Consider the following 24,418-nt stretch of genomic DNA (forward strand, 5'->3'; position numbering starts at 1 on the left):
AATACCTTACCTAAGCACTAATCACGCGTCGGTGCAGATTCGTAGGTACAATATAAATGCATTAAAAAACATTAATAGTACAGGTTCCTTATCCGCAGATTAAAAATATGCGACCCAATTCCTATGTTCGCTGCTAAAGATTTCTTTATTCGTGGATTTAATCGATACATACACATTGATAAAAAGGATTAGAATATGTAGGTATCCAACATAATATCCTTTGTAAAAGTACTTTTCCATGTTCACGGAACGCTTGCCCCGCGAATAAGGAGCTTTTAGTGTATAGTAAAGTTCGTCAATAACTGCTACACAAACAAAAAACTCTTAACAACCACTTAGTAAAGGGACATTTAAAGAAAAACCATTAGGTACGGTACCATATTTTTTTGTAATCTAGATCTTATCAATGGTTACTGAACAAAAAAAGGACAGAAACAGAAAATAAAATGGCGCTCAACTGTTTACTGTAGAGGTCATTCCAGCCTTAAATGCTTAAAGATAAATAAAACCAAAAATTTAAATAATGTCTTTCTATCAAATTTTATTTCTATAAGGGTGGTAAAAAGAAAACAAAATTATCAATTACACTATCAGGTTAACAGGACATTATATTGATGCCGAAGCAAATTTTAAAGAACATAGTCCTACCACTAAATATGTAATTCTTAAAATTTCAATTTCATTTATTCCTAAAATTTGCTTCAGAAAATTTTAGAGATTTCTGCAATATTTTTTCGTCTGCAGCTACCTACACAGGTGTGTTTTATTGTATTCTAAATAATAATAAAAAAAAACATTAAATTTAGCTTAACTTGGTAAACAGAACGATTTTCTTATAACAAATTCTTAAATATTAATTAAATACATTACTTTGAGTCGAGCCCAAAGAGATGGAAGAGACCTCATGGAATTCAACAGTAACAATATTTTTGTTTTAATGTCACTCTGTGGGCAATTCGCTCAGAAATTTAATTCTTAATTAGTAATATTTTTTAATAAATTCCTAATGTTTGCATTAGAAACATTTGAGAATGATGTGATTATTCTTTCAAAGTGGTCAACTTAACACAATGTTGCTTGCCATCATGGCATTTTAACTCTATTAGGTAACTTAGCATAACAAAATCTTATTAAATCTACCATGCAATCGAACCTGTTGAAAGCCAAGTAGAAGTTACTAGAAATCTTAAGTTCAGAATCAAAAGTAATTACTATGAAGTAAAGATAATAAATTAGCTATAAGTTTAAAACATTGCCTGACTAGCAATTTTAGGTATTTCATAAAAACAAAAGTCTTGCAAACCTCATTTTTCTTATTATGGTTTAAAATGTGATAAAAAACTTCGTTTTTTCTTCATTTTATGGACATATACACCCCATTGAATAATGAAGAAATATAGATTCAGATAAATCTACTCTTTTTTTTATTTTATTGCTTAGATGGGTGGATGTAACATAAATGCAATGGTCTCAAGTATAGTTACAACAGCTGCCCCATTCTTCAAACCGAAACTTATTACTTCGGCAGAAATAGGCGGGCTGGTAGTAGCTACTCATGCGGACTCACAAGAGGTCCTACCACCAGTAATGACGCAAATTATAATTTTGCAGGTTTGACTTTTATTACAATGTTATTCCTTCACTGTGGATGTCAATCGTGAACATTTGTCAAGTATGTATTTCATTAAAAGAATTGGTACTTGCCTGGGATTCGAACACCAGTGCATCGCTTAACACGAATGCACCAGACGTCTTATCCTTTAGGCCACAACCAATTGTATGTTATTCTTCTTGTGTTATTATACCATTCAACCAATTGAGGAAAACTTTCCACTTTAATGAAATGTTAACAACATTCCATCGTATTACAATCAACTTATGATAGATAGCACGTGTAGTTTCAACAAATGAGTGCCGTTCATACATTTAGTCATATGCACAACAAAGTGTAGAGGTACATTTCACTAGTAATGGAATATCACTAGAACACAATGAATTACTAATTTTTAGTCATCTTTAGTACAATACTCTCTTTGGGCTCATTATTCGACTTAAACCTACTTGTACACTTATATTTACGGTAATGGATGTTGGTTTGGTGTAAGGCCTCCATGCTCAGGGCTGTGTTTTTGCTTTTTTCTCTTTTTCTCTTTTTTTCTCTTCTTTCGTTCTTTCTCATCGTCATGACGTTTTTGCTTCTTATGCTTTTTCTCATATGTGTCTGGATTTGATGAATCTAGAATAATAGATATGTTTTATATTAAAACTCAAGACAAAAATGGAGTATAAATAATATAACTTATAAAGCAATTTAAAAAGTATCACTTGACATCTAAAGTTAAATGAAATCATTGTGGCCTAAAGAATAAGACGCCTGGTGCATTCATATTGAGTGATGCGACTGTGTTAGTGTTGGAATCCCGCAGATAAGTACCATTTTTCCTTATGAAATATGTACTTGACAAATGTTCACAATTGACTTCCACAGTGAAGGACAGTGTTGTAAACAGACTCACTAAAAATAATTGATAGGGTGTCTTCTGAGCCCGCACGGGTTAGTACCACAAAATGTAAAATGCAGAGTACAATTACACTGCAATTCAAATACTGTCTTAACTAGATTAATGTAGTCAAAGTGCCTGGAAGACTCACCTAGACCTAAATAGCATCTACAGGTGGCTAATTTGTAATATTGTCTACAAGCTTGGGACATAGCTAAATCTATTAAATCAATGTTGTTGAGTTCTGAGTTCTTACCTTGTAAAGGTGTCTCTTGCCCAGGAGGTGCACCATCTTTATGCTTATGTTTCTTATGTTTGCTTTTATGTCGCTTTGGTGGTGTTGCACTCACATATCTGTACTGCTCAGGAAGTGGGCCAGGGTGTAATCGAAAACCTGCCAACTGAGCACTAGTTAATGGCAGTAATTCTTTACCACCAATTGGTCTCTTAGCTATAACTGAACTTAGAGTACTGTTATCGTCCTGCCCAGGTCCGTCAACGATGCCCGGCAGGTTCGGAAGGAAAGATGATAGGGATTCCTTCAGCTTTTTGCCATTAAACTTACTGTAAGAATGTACAAGTCCATAGTAGGCCATTAAATTTGTAGCGCCTGTCAGTTCACATTCTCCTGTAAAAGAAATCGTCGAAGTCACTTCCTGAATATAATTATTTAAGAATTTGAGAAGAGAATGTTAAAGAGTTGGAGATACTGACCCGGGGGTTCTTTCATCAAATAGAATGGTCCGCTGTGCACTATAGACGGGTTTTTGCCTAAGGATATAGTAGTTTTGAGTGTACCAGAAGAATCTTGGCGAGAGACGACTGGTGACCTCGCACCCCTCGGCGACGATTTTGGCGAATATGGTTCTACTTTCCTAAACTGATCAGACATCATCTTGGATGACCATTATCTACGAAACGAACTTAAATAAATTAAATACTCTAAACAAAATCACAAAAAATTAAAAAGACCTTCCCTACTCCCAAGCTTTTGACAACTCTAAAAAATAAAAGTAGGAACAATGTTGCAACACTTTTTTTTTAAGGGAACTGAGACCTTTAAGTCATGTCTTATTTTAATTTATATTCAATTTTTATGAAAAATAATATTATGGAGTGAAATAATGAAGACGACTAATTTGAGATATTAATCAACGGGATGAAATTAAATGAAATGAAATGGGATGAAATATAATCTCAGTAAAATGGTGGTCATTTACTAAGATTTTTTCAGTGGACTTTTTGGAGGATCCCGAGAAGTTACGTCCAGCGGCTTTGTTTCATTTTTCCACATTTGCGCACTTTCACAGATATTAAACACTTAATAAACCACCATTATTACACATTTAAACCCGAAGAAACACTAAATAGACAAAATAAAACAAATCACACAACTTCACTCCTCACGTTCCCGCCAAAAAGTCCTGTTGCAACACTAGCTTTGTAACTCCCACAGACTCTAATATTGTTATTTAAAGAAAATCATAACAATAGGTACATGGTTTTGTTGGTTCTCAAGAAATTTATATTTAAATTAAATACTAGCAATTCTCAAATTAAAATAGCAACTGTCTAATTAAAATAGACTTGTTTTGAATTAGTTGAAATAGTCTATTATAGTTCTGACACATAAGCACTTGGAGCTTCCGTGATAATTTTGTATGGAAAATGAATTGTGATGTCTATGAGCTTTGAAAACACTTTAAAACTGGTCCAATGGTGTTGGAGTTTGAATATGTAAGTAATGGCAGGTAACACTTGACACATGTAAGGTTACAGTTTTCGAATATTGAAATGCTTATTTAAATATTTAAAACAGATGAGTCTTCTCTTGAGTGAGGACAATGGCTTCTCTTCTAGACACGGACTATGCAACATCTTAGGGTTTTATAAAATAAAATATTGTAATGGTGTTATATATTAACCATGAAGCAGAGTGTTTTTAAATAGCCCCTCACCTACAGAACCCAGTCCTCTCAAATTTAACCGTCCAACAAAAGGTCTCGGTAACAGGTCATACAATCTTTAAAAAATCCACTAAACAAGAAAGCATGAGCTCATTCAAACTTTGAAGCAGTAAAAAAATCAAACATTCTTATTGAAACAAATGCTTAGGCTTTTTTTTTTGTTTAAGTCGTCCTGGCTTAAACTATAAGACGTCCGTAGGCTTAGTGCGAGTTTCAAAAATCGAATCGAATGACTCGCATCGAGTGTACGCTCTTCACGGTGAAACGTGCGGAGCTCTGAGTGCGAGTTACTTGATTTGCAGGACGTTTATTCATTTTGAAAAGCGATATTTTTTTCTTTTATATTGGTAGCACGCAAGGTTTTTTTTAAGGCGTTTAATTGAAATGCCAAGCTTTCTAACGATATTTATAATTAGTCGGGTAATGGGTAATGTACCTGTGCTTAGTGCAAGTTTTTTTAATTACTCAGTCGATGTTAATGTTATGTTTATTTTGTGTGAGGTTGTATCAGTGCCACCTAGTGGTAAGCTTATGAATCTCATTTTGTGGGAGAGAGAAGGTTTGTTTATGTTGCTGTCTCATGTATCAAATAGCTTTACCGAAGTGAGCCTCTCGATTATTGTATGTGCGAGTGCGAGTTGCAAATTAATGGATTTTGAGAGTATTTCTTCACTTTCAAGCAAGTTAAGTAGTCACTAAAATTTTTGCCGTGAAAGCAATATAATATCAAGATTTTTTCTTTCGTTTTTAATAATAATGTTGTTTTTGAAGGTTTTATCTATTCTAATGGTTTATACACATATATTTTTTCGGTTAGAAAATTTTATAGACGTCTAGCTAGTTGTAAATACATATTAATTCTTTGCTTTTTCATTTAATTCTTATTAAATCATTGCTTTTTTTTAAAGAGATGTTTGATGAGAGAGAGAGAGTGAGATAGAGTATTCTTTATTGTACACAAAATGAATAAATATTGCGAAACATTCTTGGTCTTATCGCTAAGAGTGATCTCTTCCAGACAACCATTAGATGGGCAAGAATAATTTCGAAATGAATTGCACACTGTGTACCTATCTATTATAGAAATATATATACACACCCGCACGCACACACGCACACACACACACACACACCCACACACACACACACACACACACACACATACACACACGCACGCGCGCGCGCAATATACATATTTACAGGTACATACGTACAGATTTATATTTTTAAATTATATAGAAATTTGAACAATGTAATAATAATTTTGCTTCTTTACACATTTATAAATAAGGATGGATGCTCGTAATAATTTTAGTATATTTGGGCCACCTAATGAAGATCATATTATCATACTATTACCGTAAATACAATCATTTTATAAACGTTCAACGGGTAAATGATTAAACCTATGTAAAACATAATTTCTTTAATTAAAAAAAGCTGAAATAATTACCTATTCCAAGATTAATTATGTTAAGTATGTCTAAATATGTAATTACAATTAAATAAATTCTATAACAAACTTCTAATTCTAATACTTCTATTAAAGTTACTAAAAAAATATGTTTATGCTGGGCAGTTTTCGTGTATTTTAAAGGTTACGCCATTACGGCAAAGTTTGTTTACGAAATTGTACCCTTAGAATGGAAGTGGTATAACTAAAAAATTTAAGATTAGTTTTATATTTCAAAACACTTATGTATTATTATTAAGAACCTACATTTTAAGTAGGTAATACGTGAAGCAAAAATGTTGTACTCCTTTTAACGAAAATTGCGCGGACGGAGAAGTATGAAATTTCCCACACTTATAGAGAATATAGAGAAGTAGTGCAGATTGCTAATTTTTTTTTTTTAATTGTGCATAAACAATAAAAAAATTAACTAAATGAATAAAAAAACCTTACACACATTACCATGTATTTGACACACACACACACACATGCATTTATACTTTTTTTGTTTATTGATTTATCAATCTGTGGTCAAATTGAGAATAGATTAATATTTTTTGTCTTTAATATTATTTTTCTATAATGTAGCCTTGGCGACATAGAGCAATGATTATTATAGAAATGATGATAATAGAAAGGTGACAATAGAACTATAATAATGTTCAAACTTAAAATTTAAATAAATTATGGTCAAATTTCGACCACTGGACTACCATTAGTAGATAATAATAAAATCATTTATTGCCTTTCACACAGATTTAGATTATTACAGGCAGCCTACAAGGAAACAACAAAAAAACAAAACACTATTATATCATTTCTGGCAAGCAGCTCAACATTTGCACTTGTATATTATTAATAGGAATTTTATTAAGAATATTGACAATTTATGAGGAATTTGACAAGTACGGATTAGTTATAGATATATGTATTTACATGTTGTAAATTAAATTAGTTTTATAAGTGCAATAAAAATAAAATTTTATGATAAAATGATAAAGCCATACCTTTTTCCAATGTGACGATTAGAGGGTATCCTATTATTCTTTTCTATATTATTCTATCAGCTTATAAAATTAAACAGTCTCTTTTAGTCTAGAAAAGGACAAAGTACTCTTTCTGTCTTTTTCAAATAAAATGGCATGCCTTAAAGTTTTTAAACCGAAAAACTTAAAAAATACAATTATTCTATTACAATATTGAAGTTTACCAGAAACTAAGAATTTTGGGTTGAGCCACTTTAATTCTAAAGGTACAAAATAGTATTGAACACGTGACATTACCCGAATAATTTTGAAAGTAGTAGGTTCCCATTAAAATGCTGTTAAAATGCGTTGTATTTCATTTAGACGGTCTAATGCCAAAACATCACGTGCTACCAATATACGAGAAATAATATTATTGCTGCTCTCGGTGAATAAACGCCCTGCGAAGCGAGTAGCATATCTCAACTCACACTCACAATTCTTAATTTTTCACCGTATAGAACGTAAACTCGATTTGATTTTGATTTATTCATTTACAATTGAACAACTAGGAAAAAAAAATTAAAAGACATTTTGGAGGGACCGCGAGGAGCTAAATTGTGTGAATTGTTTTATTTTGTCTATTTATTGTTTCTTAGTTAATGCGTATTTAATATTTCTTCGTGTATAAGTGTAATTTTGAGACCGTCCTGGCCTAAAGGTTAAGGCGTCCGGTGTATTCGTATCTTGCAATGCACCGGTGTTCTAATCCCGCCGGCGGGTATCAATTTTTCTAATGAAATACGTACTTATCAAATGTTTACGATTGACTTTCACTGTAAAGGAATAGCATCATGTAATAAAAATCAAACCCGCAAAATTAATTTTTGTAATTACTGGTGGTAGGACGTCTTGTGGGTCCGCACGGGTAGGTATCACCACCCTGCCTATTTTTGCCGTGAAGCAGTAATGCGTTTAGGTTTGAAGGGTGGGACAACCGTTGTAACTATACTGAGACCTTAGAACTAATATCTCAAGGTGGGAGGCGGCATTTGCGTTGTAGATGTCTATGGGCTCCGGTAACCACTTAAGATTAGGTGGGCCGGGAGCTCGTCCACCCATCTATGCAATAACAAAGTAACGTGGGTTTATTAACTGTTTAGTATCTGTGAAAGTGCGAAAATTTTAAAAAATTAGACAAAACCGCTGGACGTAGCTTCTCGAAGTCTTCGAAAAGGTCCACTGAAAAAAATCTCAGTATATAATCAGCATTTTGCAGAGATTATATTTTATCCCATATTATCTGATCTCATTTCATTGCATTCCATGCCAATTGATTAATGCTTCAAATTAATCAAATCCATTTCACTCCATATTATCATTTTTCATAAAAAAAGATTAGGCTTTATGGCATGATACTTTTGCCTCTCTAGTTGGAAAAATAGAACTACTAAAGAAATACTCGATCGAAACGTTAAAACCCACTAATTTGTAACACGCACTCGCACAAATGTCATTCGTGGTACTCATTTCGGTAAAATTACTCGGTTACGAGATCACAACGTTAATATGAACTCGCACTCACAAAATAACACCGGGTACGTTTGCCGCTAGGGGCGCTGTTCCAATTGCATACAAATTTGAGCAAACTGGCTCGCTATCGAGAGCGTTACAAAACTCGCACTAAGCACACCGATGCGTTCGTGTTGAGCGATGCACCGGTGTTCGAATCCCGCAGGTGGATACCAACATTTCTAATGAAATACGTATTTAATAAATATTCACGATCGACTTCCACGGTGAAGGAATAGCATCGTGTAATAAAAATCAAACCTGCAAAATTATAATTTGCGTAATTACTGGTGGTAGTACCTCTTGTGAGTCGGCGTGGGTAGGTACATTTTTTTTTTAGGTACAATCGCCCTGCCTATTTCTGCCGTGAAGCAGTAATGCGTTTCGGTTTGAAGGGTGGGGCAGCTGTTGTAACTATACTGAGATTAATTAGAACTCATATCTCAAGATGGGTGGCGGCATTTACTTTGTAGACGTCTATGGGCTCCGATAACCACTTAGCACCAGATGGCTGTGAACTGTCCATCCATATATGCAACGAAAAAAAAACATTGAAATAATATACCTTACCTCACTTCCGATAATATTATGAATCTAATGTCACAGCGTATTTTAATGAAATCCGCCATACATATACTACGTAATGCTACAACATACATACGTACGTATATATATTGTTTAAACGTATTCGATATTGGATAATCCATTGAGTGGATGGAAAACGATCTAGGAGTCAGAGCTCGAATAGGTGTGATTCAGTGTCCGAGCACCTGGTGAGGAGACTAAGCGAAGCACTTTACTGTGCCACTGACCGATGTATATGGTTACAGATCACAAGAAAATATCTTAAGCAGGCACGTCACGATGCTCAGCAATAATGGAATCATTATAGGACGAGGAGAGAATACATATGTATATGCATAATAGACTATCTCTGATTTACACAAAGTACCTAAATGTTCCACTCGGCTGTGTAGTTTAAGTTGTATACGTGAAATCTATAAAAAAAAAGACGTTGATGAAGAATAAACGTAGAACAGTGAATATAATGGTTGTAGTATGAACCATATCAGTTCAATTAAATTTAAAAATCGACTAAACTTCATTTGAAAACATTTAAAAGACCACGTGTTTATAATTAACACTTGCATTATGTTATCTGTGAAATTAAACGCTATTCATCTCTCGCTGGATTTAAAAAAATTAAACTCGTAGTCTATGATTCGTGATTAGCTTCTCGTAATGTGTTACGATTTTCAGCAATGTGTTTGGAAATAAACAGAAAAGCGTGATTTATTTCGTTTAGTTTCTTTTAATTAGTGATTCTAAAAACACAAAAAATGTTGGTGATGTGTACAGTAAACAGAGCAAACAAACAGCGACGTTTTTGATAATACAATTCCTCAGTGAGCAAAGTGACGCCATTTTACGGGAATGATCAGCCCGCGGCTGCCTCCTAGTAAGCCTGATGTAAGAATCGCACTGTTTAAACGGATGCATGGAAACGAATCTATATTCTTGCACTCATACTGGACGTACGATTTCCGAGGTACACATATAAATATTATTGTTACTGTAATGATAATTCAAATAATGTTTCGATTTCTTCTTGTTTGAGTGTCTTTTGTTTCTGTAAAATTAAAACACGTGTTATTGTTTTTGTAGAAAACTATGGAAGATGGTAATGCTGTCAATGCGAGAGATGAAAAAAATAGTTCAGGTTCGTTGGCGAGTTTGTATGGCGAAAGACCCGCGAAATTGACGACAAACGGACATGAGCATTCCGGCGAGTCTTCGAGTCCGCCTCACGTGTTGTACGAGCACCGTCGCCCAAGTATCGAAGTCGCGCGGGACGATAAGTTCCGGAAACGCATCAACCCACTGAGGATACATCTGGGAAAGAGGCCTTTCATAGATAATTCACATCAGTACTATAATTCTAGTAAGAAAAAAAGACTTTATAGACCCAGTGATGCCAATATACCAACTGGTGTTCCTCGTGTGCCTAAACTTATACCAAAACGTGGTGAATTCGGTCAGCTTCAAAATATTACATCACAAGCTGAATGCCCTCTTGAGAATGAACAAGACAAACCTGTGCCTCGTCTCGTGCCTAAAAGCCAACTGCAACAGTTTAAAAAGAGTAAAATTGAAAAAGGAGCCCAACTGAAAGATTATGCTCAGAGACTTGGTTTGCAGCCTATGGTGAAGTTTAAGTGTAGAAAATGTTGTTCAATGTCATTTAAGACCCTGGCCATGTTGAAGGAGCACCAGCTAGTATGTCAAGCTCAGGCTAAAGAACCAGCACTGAGTCCTGAAACAGCACCTTGTCCTGAACCTAATCCTGGTGGTCCATCTCGTGTAACAAGAAAGGTTTATTTATGTTCAGCATGCGGAACGTATTATGAAAATTGGAACTTATTTCTTCACATGCGAGAAGTCCACAATAGACACATATGCCTGTTTTGCTTAGGAATGTTTTCAAAAGCTGACAAACTCTCTGCGCATTTAACAAATAAACACAACGTGAAAGAGTTCAGCTATGGAACTAAAGAAGAATTTTTCAACATTTATAATGGGACATTCTATTTAATGTGTTGTGTGTGTGATGAAATTTGCAGTGAACAAGATGACATATTCAATCATGACTGTAATAATATCAAACCAAAACCGGTGCCTATGCTTGTCAGTAAAAATGCTGTAAAACAGACTAATATAAAAAATGCTAAACATTTCAATGAATTACCTCAAAACGGGCCCTTTTCTGTGACTAAAGATATCATTAGATCAGGCAGTGGAAATAGAGACAGCACTGATACTAAATTGGATTTACCATCAGTTTTACATAAATCAGCTGAAAGAATAACAACTGATGGAATACATAGTGATACTAGTGTAAGTTCAGACAACTCAGCAGCTACCAGTAAAGATACAAGTAAAACTGCAGATTCGGGCTTAGAGAGTTCAGATAATAGATTAATTTCAAGTCCAGTGCACCAAAATAATTTTGACACTGTTGAAGGTAAATGTAACATGCATATAAATGGTGATGACAGTTTAGATCACTCAGAAGAGAGTAGACCATCGTCTCCTTATGAAGATAGTCAAATGGATGATTCCAGATTGCTAAACAGTAAAGCAGATGTAACAGTTTTAGAGAAGCCGGTAGAAAAAGAAAAAGAATGTGGTATAAAACTAACATTGAGCCTTAATAATGCGAATTCACCTGTTATAATTAACTCCACAGTAGATCCTACAGTCGGGCAACAAATCTTGCACAAACCACCTTCTCGTCTCAGAAGACCACCAAAAAGATATGAAAGAGAAGCTCCGACTGAACAAACAATTCAGCCAAAAACACCTTCCATAAAAATGACTATTTGTGATAGAGCTGATAGTCCATTTGTGAAGACCACTACAATATATGAAAATAACAAAGAAATGACAGTAAAAACTCATTTGAATAATAATTTGGAGATTATTAACAATGTACTAGAAACAAAACAAGATCATGCCATTAAAACAACCATATATGATAATAAATTGGAGGACGACAACACATTAAATAGGGTACCAAAACTGACAGTAAGAGTACCTAAAGAACTCTTAGATAAAGATTCATCTAGTGATTACTCTTCAGACAGTGATGTCAGTGACAAACTCACTGTAGATGAGGATCCAGGACCAGTCAATCCACCAGTAGTTGCTAAGAGAGATTCAGTTACAGAAGCAGAACCAATGGAGTTGACACCCCCACTTCAAAACATTAAGAGTGAATTAGAACCCTCAACAGAAGAAACTTCAAGTGTGCTGGCTGAAAATGCTGCAGAATCTGTTGAAGAACCCAACACAGAACTTCTTGATGTAGTGAAACCAGTGGAGAATGCTGTAGAAGAGCCAGCAATACCTGTAACAGAATTATCCTTAGATAAACCATTGGATAAATATCCTCTGAAGGATCTCTTAAAAGCATTCCTTGCAGCTACGGTACATAATTGTATATATTGCAATCATGTGCGAAAGATTGCTGTCAATTGTGAGCAGTTATCTTTACATATGGTGGCACAGCATCGGTTTGCTGCTACCGTCGACAGTATCACTGCAGAAGAACTAATGCCAGAGACAATTACAGCAAAATTAAAATTAGGAGCTGAAGAACTTAGTTCAGTTTATATAAACCTTGATTCTTTTGATAGTGTTGACAAGTGTAATAATGTACAGTATGAACATATGTTTGAGTGTTTTCAGTGTTATTTTAAAACTGCTGTCCACAAAGATCTCTATTTACATAATCGTAAGATGCATCAAAAAACAATATTATTGTGCATTATGTGTAAATCAAATTTTTATAGTTATAGTGAATTATTGTGTCATTTATGTCCAGGGACTTATAATGCTGACTATGAAGCTAAGTTTCGATGTTGTCTGTGCAGTATAGACTCTATACCATCACAGTTTAGGTTGATGGTACATCTCAGAAAAATACACCATACTTGCGATGTTTGCCTTGAATTCTGCCACAACCAAGCAAGATTGTCGAATCATGTTTGGAAACACAAATTGCATCACTTGTGCTACCGATGCGGCATTGCATATAGAAACAAACCAGATATAACTAATCATTTGTTCTGGAAACATGGCACAGAGAGTGTTCTTTGTAAGAAATGTCTGCAGAAAAAATGGCCTCACGTCTACCATTTCTGTACACCTCCGGCAATATTCATGTGTGAAGAGTGTAATTTACAATTTAGTAGAGCCGTAAGCTTAAAAGTTCACAAAAGATTTCATTCTGGTGAATTTCCTCATCCTTGTGTAGAAGAAGGTTGCACAGAAAAGTTTGTGTCTAAAAAGCTCTTGAATAAACATTTGGAGCAACATAAAAATAAGATGAGCGTTGAGGACCTTACTGTTCCTGATAAAGTTACGTCACCTAAAGCACCTGAAGAACCCATTCCTATTATTGATTTAGTAGATGATAAGCCGCCAGAGGAAGCAGGATCTTCCAATGATAAAATAAAACCTGAAAATGAAACACAATCTAAAAAGTCTAAGAAAAAGAAACTAAAAGACAAGGACGCCTTACTGTTAGACGTTAATTTACCGGCGTTAAATCTGTCTGAGAGTGATAGCAGCGATGAGTCTGATAGTGGTCTGTCACCAACCAAAGAAATAAAACTCGAAGAAAAGGTAAAAGAAGAGGCCGAAGATCCGAAAATGAAAGGAGTAATCGAAGGCGAGAAAACAGAACATTGTGTCACTATTCCGAAAGTTGAGGAGAAGACAGAAACAACTGAAGACGAGAAACCAAATGAACAAAAAGTATTGGAGATATGGGATAACTTCAAAAAGTATCAAGCTAAAGTCGAGAAACAGAAAGAGAAGACGCCGCCTTTAGTGCCCATACGAAAACATGTATGCGAGTCTGATCATGATTACTGTTTGATTCCAACTGATATGAACGGCGATGAGGACCCCTTCAATGTTGACAAAAAGAAAAGTAAAAAGTCGCCTAAGAAAAACAAAGGAGAATTTTCGTCATCAAGCAGTAGTAGTAGTGACAGTGATTCTAGTTGTTCGTGTGGGTCCAATTGCAGCTGCTCATCTAGCAGTGGTTCCTCTTCATCCAGCTCTTCTGATTCTGATACTTCAGAGGAATCCGGCAATGAGAAGAAAAAGACCAAGCGACTTAAAAAGACTATTTCTAGAAGACTAAGTAATGGTTCCAATGTTGATGTTATGGGGAATGCTGAAACTCCAATCTTAGTACCAGAAAAAGTAGAACCCCCCATTGCTGAATCGGATCTCGATACTGATGAAAGTGAGACAGATGAAGAATTCTACGACAAACGTCCTCAAAAAATAACCAATAAATTAAATGAAGAAAAACGTAGCCATTTATTGACAACGCCAACTGTGACACAATCTGACGGCTGTTCCATTTCTGGAGAGGCAAGTCGATCTTCAACACCAAAGGAAATGATTCCCGAAACTATACCAGAAGAAAGAGAGAAGGAAAAAATACAAATAGAACAGCCTAAAGAAGATACAGCTCTTAAAGTGAAAGCTCCATCGGCTACGAAGAAGAAGAGTAAAAAGAAGAAGAAATCAAAAAAACGTGGTCCCATAAAAATTAACATTCCCAAAGACATTATAACTAACCCTGAAGCCGAAGCACAACAAACCCTACCTCCAAATAAAATAACGATATCATTACAATCCAATACAGTACAAATACCAGAGACTCCTAAACTAACTCCAAAACCCACGCCCAATACTAGTGCTTCATCTAAGCTTGCAGGAAATAAACGGGCGTCCAAAAGACGACGCGTCCCCAACAAATTCTACGGATACTCTAGTGACGAGGAGTCGCCACAAACCGCTGCTCTGAAACCACAACTACCGCCTAAGCTTGAATGGCGAAAGGAAGACCTACCATCGCCCGTAACTCACAAGGCAAAAAAGGAAGTGCCTTCCACGATAATACCCAGTAGACTGTACGGCTATTCCGATTCTATCAGGCTGACTACGCCCATACCAGACCCGGAGCCGCCCAAAATACTAATGAACACGGAGTCTATGGAATCGAGCGATTCAGATAGCAGCGAGGAAGGAAATTTAGAAATCGATCAATCCAATAACAGCGGTTTTCCCATTCCGCCTCCTAGTTATCTGAATTCTGGCACTTCGAGTCTACCCTATGCTTTCGAAAGACCGGCCGTGAGAGAAGCAAGAGAAGGCGAGAGCGTGTACTGCTACTGTCGGTGTCCATACGACGAGGTGTCCGAGATGATAGCGTGCGACGCCGACGGCTGTCCCATAGAGTGGTTCCATTTCGAGTGTGTAGGCATCATGGTACCGCCTAAAGGCAAGTGGTACTGTCCCGAATGTAGGAAAAATCAAAGTTTCTCAGGCTACAGATAATTAATGATAAACAAAATTTAAAAATGTATATATAACTCTGCTGTATTGTTACTCTGTATATAACTTATTAATTATTGTAGATAGTTTAGGCATTACCTGTATAACTTTATAGTTAGTTTGTGTAAGTTTTAGGTTATTAGGTCTGAAAGAAATGTATAATTATTGTTATTGAAAAGTACATGTTACGCTTGATGGAACAGGCTGTGCGGCCAATTTTGTAACCAGGCAAAATTGTTAATGACATTAACTTACTGCAGAGAAACGGCAATATAAATCCGATTTTTGATACCAATTTGCAGTTGTATCATTTACTTCTGTTTTCTTTTATTAAAATTTCACTTTTCGCCACGGCTTCGCAGATTCTCTATAAGCCTGGCTTCTTTTGATCTTTCGTAAGTCTTAAACATTCTAATGTTAAGAAGCACATTAAAATCCTATCAGTAGCTGTAACGTTAGTCAAAGATAGTTCAAATATACAGTCGAAACTCGAAACGTATGCTGGTTTTACGATGCAAAAACTTGAAGCATACGTACATACTATCATTCCGGAGTACGCGTCATTACAAAAAATACATGCTAAGTACATAAACTCAAATTAGCATTTTAAAATAGCTTTTAGTTTTAGAGATTTAAAAGTAAAAGGGCATTTCTTTTTTCTTTTTTATACAATACTAGCTGACCCGGCAAACGTTGTGTTGCCTTAGATAAGATTTCTAGGGAAATTCTACTCAGAAAAAAAACCTCATTTAACCACATAATACCTCATTATAAACAAAAAAAAATATCCAAAAAATAAATGTTTGGGGTGGACAACCCTTTTCACTTAGGGGTATGAAAAATAGATAGTAGCCGATTCTCAGACCTACTGAACATACTATTGATACACAAATAAAACCAAAAAAACATGGCTGAAAAATGTATAGTATTGTTTAGCTCTCAAATATATTAAGTGTATAATCTATGATGTATAGTGAGTAAGTAAGACAGGAGACCGGCTTCGTCCTCATCCCTACTACGTGATGTTTGCTGGATGAGTGGTGACACCCGGCGGGGATAGCTGATCGATTGATAGTTGATCAGTAGTCGACCGGCGAGGGCGGGAGACCAAATTCAATTTAAAAAAAATCGTAATTAAAGGAAATTGAAATTATGAACTCTGAATAAGAATTTATCGTACTACAATTATAATATTTGATTGCCATCTTGCAACCTTATTGCGGATCTGTGCATAGAATAAAAAAAATATTAATCGGGATGGAAAAATAGGGGTTAATCGTATAAGAGTGAAAATTGAGAGTAATATGTTTTTATTTTATTTTAAGTCATGACAAAACAAAATAAAAACTTTGCCAAAAAAATTAAAGTTTATAATTAACAAATAAAAAATAGGGGTTAATCGTAGAGGGGTGAAAATTTCAGAGTAATATGAATTTTTTTATTCTATGTCATGACAAAATAAAAACAAAATTCTCGCAAAAAATTTTAAAGTTTTCAATTACCAATAAAAAATAAGGGTTGATCGTAGAGGGGTGAAAATTTAGGGTTGTATGTATTTTTGTATGCTGTATCATAAAAAAATAAAAACAAAATTTTTTGTCTAAAAAATTACAAATAAAATTTAGGGGTGGACCACTCTTAACATTTAGGGGGATGAAAAATAGATGTTGGCCGATTCTCATAGATACCGGATAAGCACAAAAAATTTCATCAAAATCGGTCAAGCCGTTTCGGAGGAGTATGGCAACGAAAACTGTGACACGAGAATTTTATATATTAGATTAAACAATCTCCAAATCTTACAATAAGTGATTAAATATACATTACGAGAGCATATGGCACAACTGCGAGCTAGCTCATTAATGAGTATTATTCATCCGAATCGAAAGGACCTATGTTCTATGTACACGAAATCGGGGAAAGTATATAAACAAAACCTATATAAAAATATCCAAAAAATAAACAGAATAACAATCAATCAATCAAAAATTTTTATTCAACATAAATGAAAGTACATAAGTACTTGTTGAACGTCAAAAAAAAACTACCGTCAATTCACAAAAACGAGTCTCCGTCCTGAGAAGAACTGGCAAGAAACTCAGTGGCATGTCTTTTAACAATATTCTCATTAGATGCTGTTAAATGCAGTTTTTTTTTTTCGAAACCGTGCCACCGAAACCGATAGTAAATTTAATTGCCCATAAATGACAAATATTAACTTGTTAGGTAAGCTACGCAGAAGTATTTGTCAGATCTCTTGTATACGCCAATCCATATCGAGCTATGTATTATATCGTCTAGCTCATGGTAATCTCAACGGATTGCCGCCACCTACACTTGAGACTTGCGGTCTAAGTCTCAATTGTGTAGTTAAGTGCTCTCCTCACCCTTCAAACTGGAACGCATTACTGTTTCGCGGCAGAACTAGGCAGGGTAGTGGTAGCTTTGTTTTAGGGAAGCTATATCTCACGGACTCTTCCAACAGAAGGCTGTTCTCGTGACCCACAAAACAACTCCCTTGATACGATTATTCGACAGTTTCCGAGCCTCGTCCGGTGTCGGCAGAGGTTTACTTAAATTCCACGTACTAGAGCAGAGTTTCCCAACCTTTTTTGTGCCATGCCCCACTATAACATTTCTAAAATTTTATGCCTCCCATACATAATTTTTGACATTATAAAATTGATTTGTTCACTTAAGAAACATAAATGATATGTTTTAAGAAGAAATCACAATGAAATTGTTATCAGAACATAGTAAGTAATATTTCAAAACATATAATAAAAAACTGAAATTCAGATTCAAAATAATTTTAATACAGATTTTCTATATTAATTTAGTGCGATTGCCCCCCCTAATTATCAAATTGCCCCTTTGTAGGGCGTGGGCCCCACGTTGGGAAACACCGTACTAGAGTAAAGTGCGGCCCCGAAACTACTGGAGCTGGTGTGTATAAACCCCCTTTTACGTAGCTCTGCGACGGAGGATCGGTGCGGAGGGCGAAAAGTTAATAAATTCGTTTGGTCAACGTACACGTTAATATAATGTATGGCGCAACACTCATTCGTATTGCATATAAACACATACAGGTATCTAATATGTGGGTATTTTGGTAGATCTGATATGTGATCTTTGTTGATGATTTTTAATTTTCAGGCGTAAAATATGACAAGGACATTATAATTTAAAACCATCTTTTTTTTTGATTGACTTGACTAAATTATTTACTAACCACAATGACTAATCTAATTATATCTAATAAATAAATAAAAATAATTATTATGTAGGTAAAGCCACTTATAAATAGAACCAGCTTATATCTCATTTGTGAATCGCAAAGACAATATACGAAACGATCAAGCTTTGATTGACGTTTCTGACTATTTCTGAGTTTAAAAAATGACAAATTTCCTGTACTATTTGTTTAATAAACAAACACGAACCTAAATGTTATTCTAAGGTATATTCAATTTCAATATTCGAGTGTAATGCTACGCGGAAATGGATGTTTGCATAAATAGAAGTAAATGCAATAGATTTCGCGGTAAGTAATAATTATTAGTATTTAGGTTAATTCGGGATCGGTCGTCGTGGTGAGGCTTGAGGAGGCCTCTGTCCAACAGTGGCCGTCTGTGACCAGAGCGATAGATAGACTCAGGTTGTAAGTCTCTTAATTTTTCCAACTTACTCAGATCTCGAGGCAAGTTTATCAACTTACTTCGCAAATAGTTTCGAGGCTTGTGGAGAGAACTTAACGGTAGGCAGCGGCTTGGCTCTGGCCCTGGCGTTGCCGAAGTCCATGGGAGACGGTAACCACTCACCATCAGATGGGCCGTATGCTACCTACAAGAGCAGTTAAAAAAGTTTCCATTAAGTTAACATTGAATTCCTCCATCCTCGCATTTCGTAGAGTCAACTTGAGCCATGCTTCCGGGGAATTAACTTTTTATAAGCCTACTGTGCCTTTAAGATAACGTGCACTGACATGCTGTTAACATGTCAGTGCATGCTCAGAACACCTTGCGGGTAAGGAGCAAAGTTCTTCATCATTATATCATTATAATATAGTGGTATAAATTAAATTTGCAAAAATCTAAATTTCCCTCATGACATTTATAGTGTAAGGCTGTATATTGTATACAGTAACAGGGTGGTGTTCTTACGTGTAGTTTCTGTTTGCGCACGTTTAAGAACAAGATAGGCTACCATAGCCATATTAGAGCGCATGAGAGGCGCGGACATTAGCTTTTAAGTTATTGAACAGAAAACTTTGGTCGCCGTTGCCGAAACCGGCTTGGAACCATGACAGGCAATACCGTCTTTACCATAAGGGCACACGGGGCCCGTGCCCAGGGCCTCCATTCTCAGGGGGCCCCTAAGGACCGACAATTTCTCTCACACATTTATTCTCAAAACATTTTTGTCGGGCACATTACCCTTTTTTCACAAATCAGTAATCTTCTCAGAAGGTTATTTACAAGGCATATACCTACTACGCAATTATATCGATGACTGCGCCTATTCCTACTGTACTAATTAATAATATTTCCGAACGCATCCTACCTAATTTACTAAGTACATCATTTAGCGATCGTAACCAAAAAACCAGCAGCATCTAATATCATTAATGACATATTATATCATACCGTATTTGATTACCTATAATAAATGGTCATACTCAGTAAAAAAATGTTATTTTAGTTCGCTTTTTTTACTTTTCAAAAGCGCCTCAAATTCTTGTGTGCCCAAGGGCTCCAGCCTAATTTAAGACGTCCCTGATGACAGGAATACATAAAATACTAACTTCGAAAAAAACGATTGGTCAGACCGACGGTATTCCGAGCAAAATCAACTTTTTCGGCAAAATATCTTTCTTTGACGTTCACTATATTAACATTTTATCTTTCCGAACAGCGCCTTATCCTTATATGTTATTTATATTTAATGAGTCTCTTCATGTTATTTTAAATTCACCCTCCAAAGGTATTTCCTAAGAGGGCAATTTTTCCGCTGAAATTGAGAAGTTGCGAGTGTACAAGTAGTCTCCACTATCTTGAATATAACATAGGTTTTCTGAACACAACATTCAATTCAAATGCAACTTTATTGTTTAAAAAAATAATCAACTTTTTTTTTATAAAACAAAAACCTTTTACAGTTGGTGCTGAATTGGATTGTCATTGCTAATGGCGAAATTCACGAACGTAGGTAACCCCTAGCCCTAGCCTATTGCAGATATTTCGTAGGTGGATTAACATAAGACTGTACACCAATATATGTATGTATGTATAACAAGGGTCACTTGATTAATGAATATTCAAGAGATGAGTTGAGCGGCTTCAACGTCATGCATGCGATTGGCAAGAGATTGCCAGCGCAAATCGTAAGCAGACGCGCTAACACACATATGTGTTACACATACATTGAGATGGCAATTCATACAATACATTCATTTGAACGCAAGAAAACTAGGTCATACGTTGCACGGGATGATAACGCGAACTGTGACTCTGAACATTATATATTTATTTCTATTTTAAAAGTAAGCTGGAAATAACAGTATAGTTAAATAGATTGAAATATATGTGGTAATAATAATAAAAACACATGGCCTGAAGCGAGAGCAGTAATAAAAAAGTTTTCCCTGTAAAGTCCGTTAAAAATAACCAATTTATACCATAGCTAAACCAAGGTTAGTGGCGTGATGGTCAGACGAACTCGTTTTCAACTGATTACTGAAGCTCATAGATATTCTCATGCCATTACAGCTGCAGTAAGCATGCTTTTATATTTCCTTCATTAATAAACGTTCAACCTGACCACCGTTGATTAAGGACATCGGTAGCACTACAGGCAAAATCAAACAGGTGCAAATCCCTGAGGCTTATTCAAACCCCATTTGATATTTCAATAGCGTGAAAAGGAAAACCATTCTAGATCAGGATGTCGACAAGACAATTGACGTTTTCCGTATTAATTCAAATAAAGACAAGTTGTTGGTTTAAGAGGTCTGCGATAGTCTTCCTTGTAAAGCTTAACGCATCTTTGCCGCTCAGAGTTCGTCTGAGGTCATGTGAAGGAAATCGATATTTTGACACTCGCAGGGAAAACCAACAAATTTTTACCAAAATTATACGTCGATAAAGCCACAAGTCTATAATATGTACCTATTATTGCCCTTTTGCTTTGATGCTATTATTACACTGCCCCAATCCGTTCTCATTGAACAAGCCCGGTGGTTTTTATTCACAACTAACTATACTGAACCTTAGAACTTATATCTCAAGGTGGGTGGCGTATTTGCGTTGTAAATGTCTATGGGCTCCAGTGAGCCACTGATTACTGAACCACTTAACACCAGGTGGGCCGTGAGCTCGTCCACCCATCTAAGCAATAAAAAAAAAAACAACGTTATAGTTTTTACAGTGAAAATATGTTTGCTCACGAAAGACAAAAAAAGATACATTATTATACAAGGCTATTCCTTGCAGGTGTCGATTTTTATATTTTATGTATTAAATCTCTCGTATTAGTAGTATACCTAACATGTTGAATATGTTGTAAACGGGGCTTCTTTGGATTTGATTTGTATTTCATGAATAAAATAAATGTAACAAATAAAAAACCTTTTTAATTCTGACCTATCCTTTTTTCGACCACGTGCATCAATCATATGCCTTCGAATGCAAAATAAAATGTAACCATGCGAGCAAAAGATGAAAATGCAAAGCTGCATTAGAATCCCTCATTTTGTATGTATGTACTACATATGTATGACTCTTAGTACAAATCTTATTTAGCAAAAAAAAATGGAAAGAGAAATTGCTATTTGTAATAATGTGACATATTTTCAGTAATTAATGTTTACGAGCTTACGAGTTTACGAGGTCGTTTCCATTTTTCTGAAAGTACCTATTCCTTGTAAAGTCAAAACACTGCCATGACAATGAGTGTACCAGGCTTAAATCGGGAGAAATGGTGATTGTTCGTGAGGCGCTTAACATCTGCCTACAGCAATGATACTGACTGACAACCACGATCGCTCCGATAAGAGTGATACGACAAAGAAGAAGAATACGAATGTGCTTTAAATAGGAGCTGAACTTTTATTGAAAACGTTACTTTACGTAACATAAGGTTACGTTTTTTGTGTAAATAAATTCAGAGGCTTTTAAACACAAAAGGCATAGGTATCTATTATATAATACATATACCACAATCGTTTTTTTTTTAAATTTTGGGCGATATTTGACGCAAGATTAGGATATATTACTTTCAATTCAATTAAAACATCCAATGATTTCAAACTTTACTTTCATTTCAGATCAATCAGATCCAATGAAAACGGAATCAACTGTTTTCGCCAAAATCCCTGCTCGATCCCCTCCCGAAGAGGGTGAGTGATTCAAATTAGTATTAAAAATTTAAGAGCTCTCAATATTACAAACATAATAAGGTTTCCATTTTATGAAGGTCTGGCACAAGGAAACGAACGCTGATCGGATTATGTTATAGATTTTTTTAAATCAATTTATTTTAAGAAAAAAAAGGAACATAAATTGTTATTTTCATAATAGGATAAAAACTCTGACTTTAGCAAAAATAGTCACCGCTTTTTTTTTAGAATATAACAAACTTCCAAAACATTTTTCTTTTGTTTATTGGTGATGCGACGTACAGTAAAATCAGCATAAATACCTACCACCATGTTATTTATTTCTTACCACTTCCCAACGTGGATTTGAGTTCGACTGCTCTTCTAATGTAATAAAAGTTGTTAAATTAACAAGTATCTTAAATCGGAATTCTCTCTAGAAGCTTTTTAACTACCTGCCAGGGACCTCAAATTCTGGCTTCACCACGACCGGTGGGCGAGTTCACGAGGCTCAGTCTAAGATAATTTGCTAACATATGCTTTAGTAACAGCAGTGCTGTACTGAATCTACCACCTGATGGATTCATGTACAGTCCACTGAGAAGATCCGGCGAGTAATTGAGTTGAGTGGGTTGTGTCTTCAGATTTAGTTGCATGTCGAGTTCTTCGTCGCATTCGAAGAGAACAGTGTCCGGTGTTTGGAATGACTAAAGACATCCAGAGTGGATCGAAATGATCCGAAAGATAATGTGTGAGGCGATGGTAGTTATTCGCTGTCCCGTCCTCTGAGTCGAGTAGAAATATCCGATAACTATATTATTATATACCTGGTATAATATGTCTTACTAGGCCATCGATCGGCCACCCTAAATTAATACGATAATTAACAATAGTACAGTCTTGTTGATCTAATAAGTTCACATTCTCAAATATTACGTTAATAACTATGACAGTAAATAAGATTCAGGTATTGCTAACATATTGTAAGAGCGCAGTTATTATTACCGTAGTTAAAAAAATACAAATGTAATATAAAGAGATTGAGTCCGTACTCAAATCCAAACTCAAAACCGTTTTTACCACAACGATTAATTAAAAATCTCGTTCACGATTTTTTGGGGCTCTGATTTTTCGAGTGATACAGCATTGCCTTTCATTTTTATTGGAAACGATTTTGTTGCACCGGATGTTCGACACTGCAAGTCATGCCATAAAAATTCGATGCAAGTCAAGACGGCGGTCTTTTTCGAATTGGTCGAATTTTTATATCAAGAACTCGTTTCTAAATTAAGTCTATTATAGTTAGTGGTGATAGCAAACATTTTTAACGGATAGATGCCACTACATTATCCGACAGTCGAAAGTTCCAACATTATCATGTCAAACTTTTTTCAAGTGTAATTTTAATTAAATATTGTGCTTTTAATTTCAAATTACAAATAATTTAAATGTAAAAAGTCAATAAAACCATGAATGAAGGCTCTGAAAGATGATCTACCTTTTTTCAAAGCGAACCGCTTAAAATCCAATCTATTATATTCTCTTTAAAGAGACATACCTATGTCAATTATCCTCTTTATGTTTGACGTTAGTACCGCCCTTAGTACAATATTGAAATGTCAACGAATAATAACGAAAACAGTAAAGTATTTTTTCTATTGCTTCGA

General features: G+C 35.3%; 3 protein-coding genes across 4 annotated transcripts in view; 2 read left to right on the forward strand and 1 right to left on the reverse strand.

Moving 5' to 3' along the window:
* Positions 1 to 515: 515 nt before the first annotated feature.
* LOC101738557 (mediator of RNA polymerase II transcription subunit 19) lies at positions 516 to 3,921 on the reverse strand. Its single transcript, XM_004921535.5, has 3 exons — positions 3,216 to 3,921; positions 2,758 to 3,129; positions 516 to 2,236 (listed from the first exon to the last, which is right to left on the reverse strand). The coding sequence occupies exons 1-3, from the start codon at positions 3,394 to 3,396 to the stop codon at positions 2,076 to 2,078; spliced, it is 714 nt and encodes a 237-aa protein (XP_004921592.1). The 5' UTR covers positions 3,397 to 3,921; the 3' UTR covers positions 516 to 2,075.
* Positions 3,922 to 9,608: 5,687 nt separating this feature from the next.
* LOC101738424 (uncharacterized) lies at positions 9,609 to 15,671 on the forward strand. Its single transcript, XM_004921534.5, has 2 exons — positions 9,609 to 10,007; positions 10,124 to 15,671. The coding sequence occupies exons 1-2, from the start codon at positions 9,957 to 9,959 to the stop codon at positions 15,377 to 15,379; spliced, it is 5,307 nt and encodes a 1,768-aa protein (XP_004921591.3). The 5' UTR covers positions 9,609 to 9,956; the 3' UTR covers positions 15,380 to 15,671.
* A 3,097-nt stretch (positions 15,672 to 18,768) lies between these two features.
* LOC101738027 (thioredoxin reductase 1, mitochondrial) overlaps positions 18,769 to 24,418 on the forward strand; it is a 29,962-nt gene continuing 24,312 nt past the window's right edge. For both annotated transcript variants that reach the window (XM_038013194.2, XM_038013195.2), the window contains exons 1-2: positions 18,769 to 18,920; positions 22,701 to 22,772. In XM_038013194.2, the coding sequence (XP_037869122.1) occupies positions 18,878 to 18,920; positions 22,701 to 22,772 (115 nt within the window). In that variant the 5' untranslated portion in view covers positions 18,769 to 18,877. The remainder of the gene's footprint in view (positions 18,921 to 22,700; positions 22,773 to 24,418) is intronic.

Source organism: Bombyx mori, chromosome 10 (genome assembly GCF_030269925.1).
Source record: "Bombyx mori chromosome 10, ASM3026992v2".
Lineage (NCBI taxonomy): Eukaryota > Metazoa > Arthropoda > Insecta > Lepidoptera > Bombycidae > Bombyx > Bombyx mori.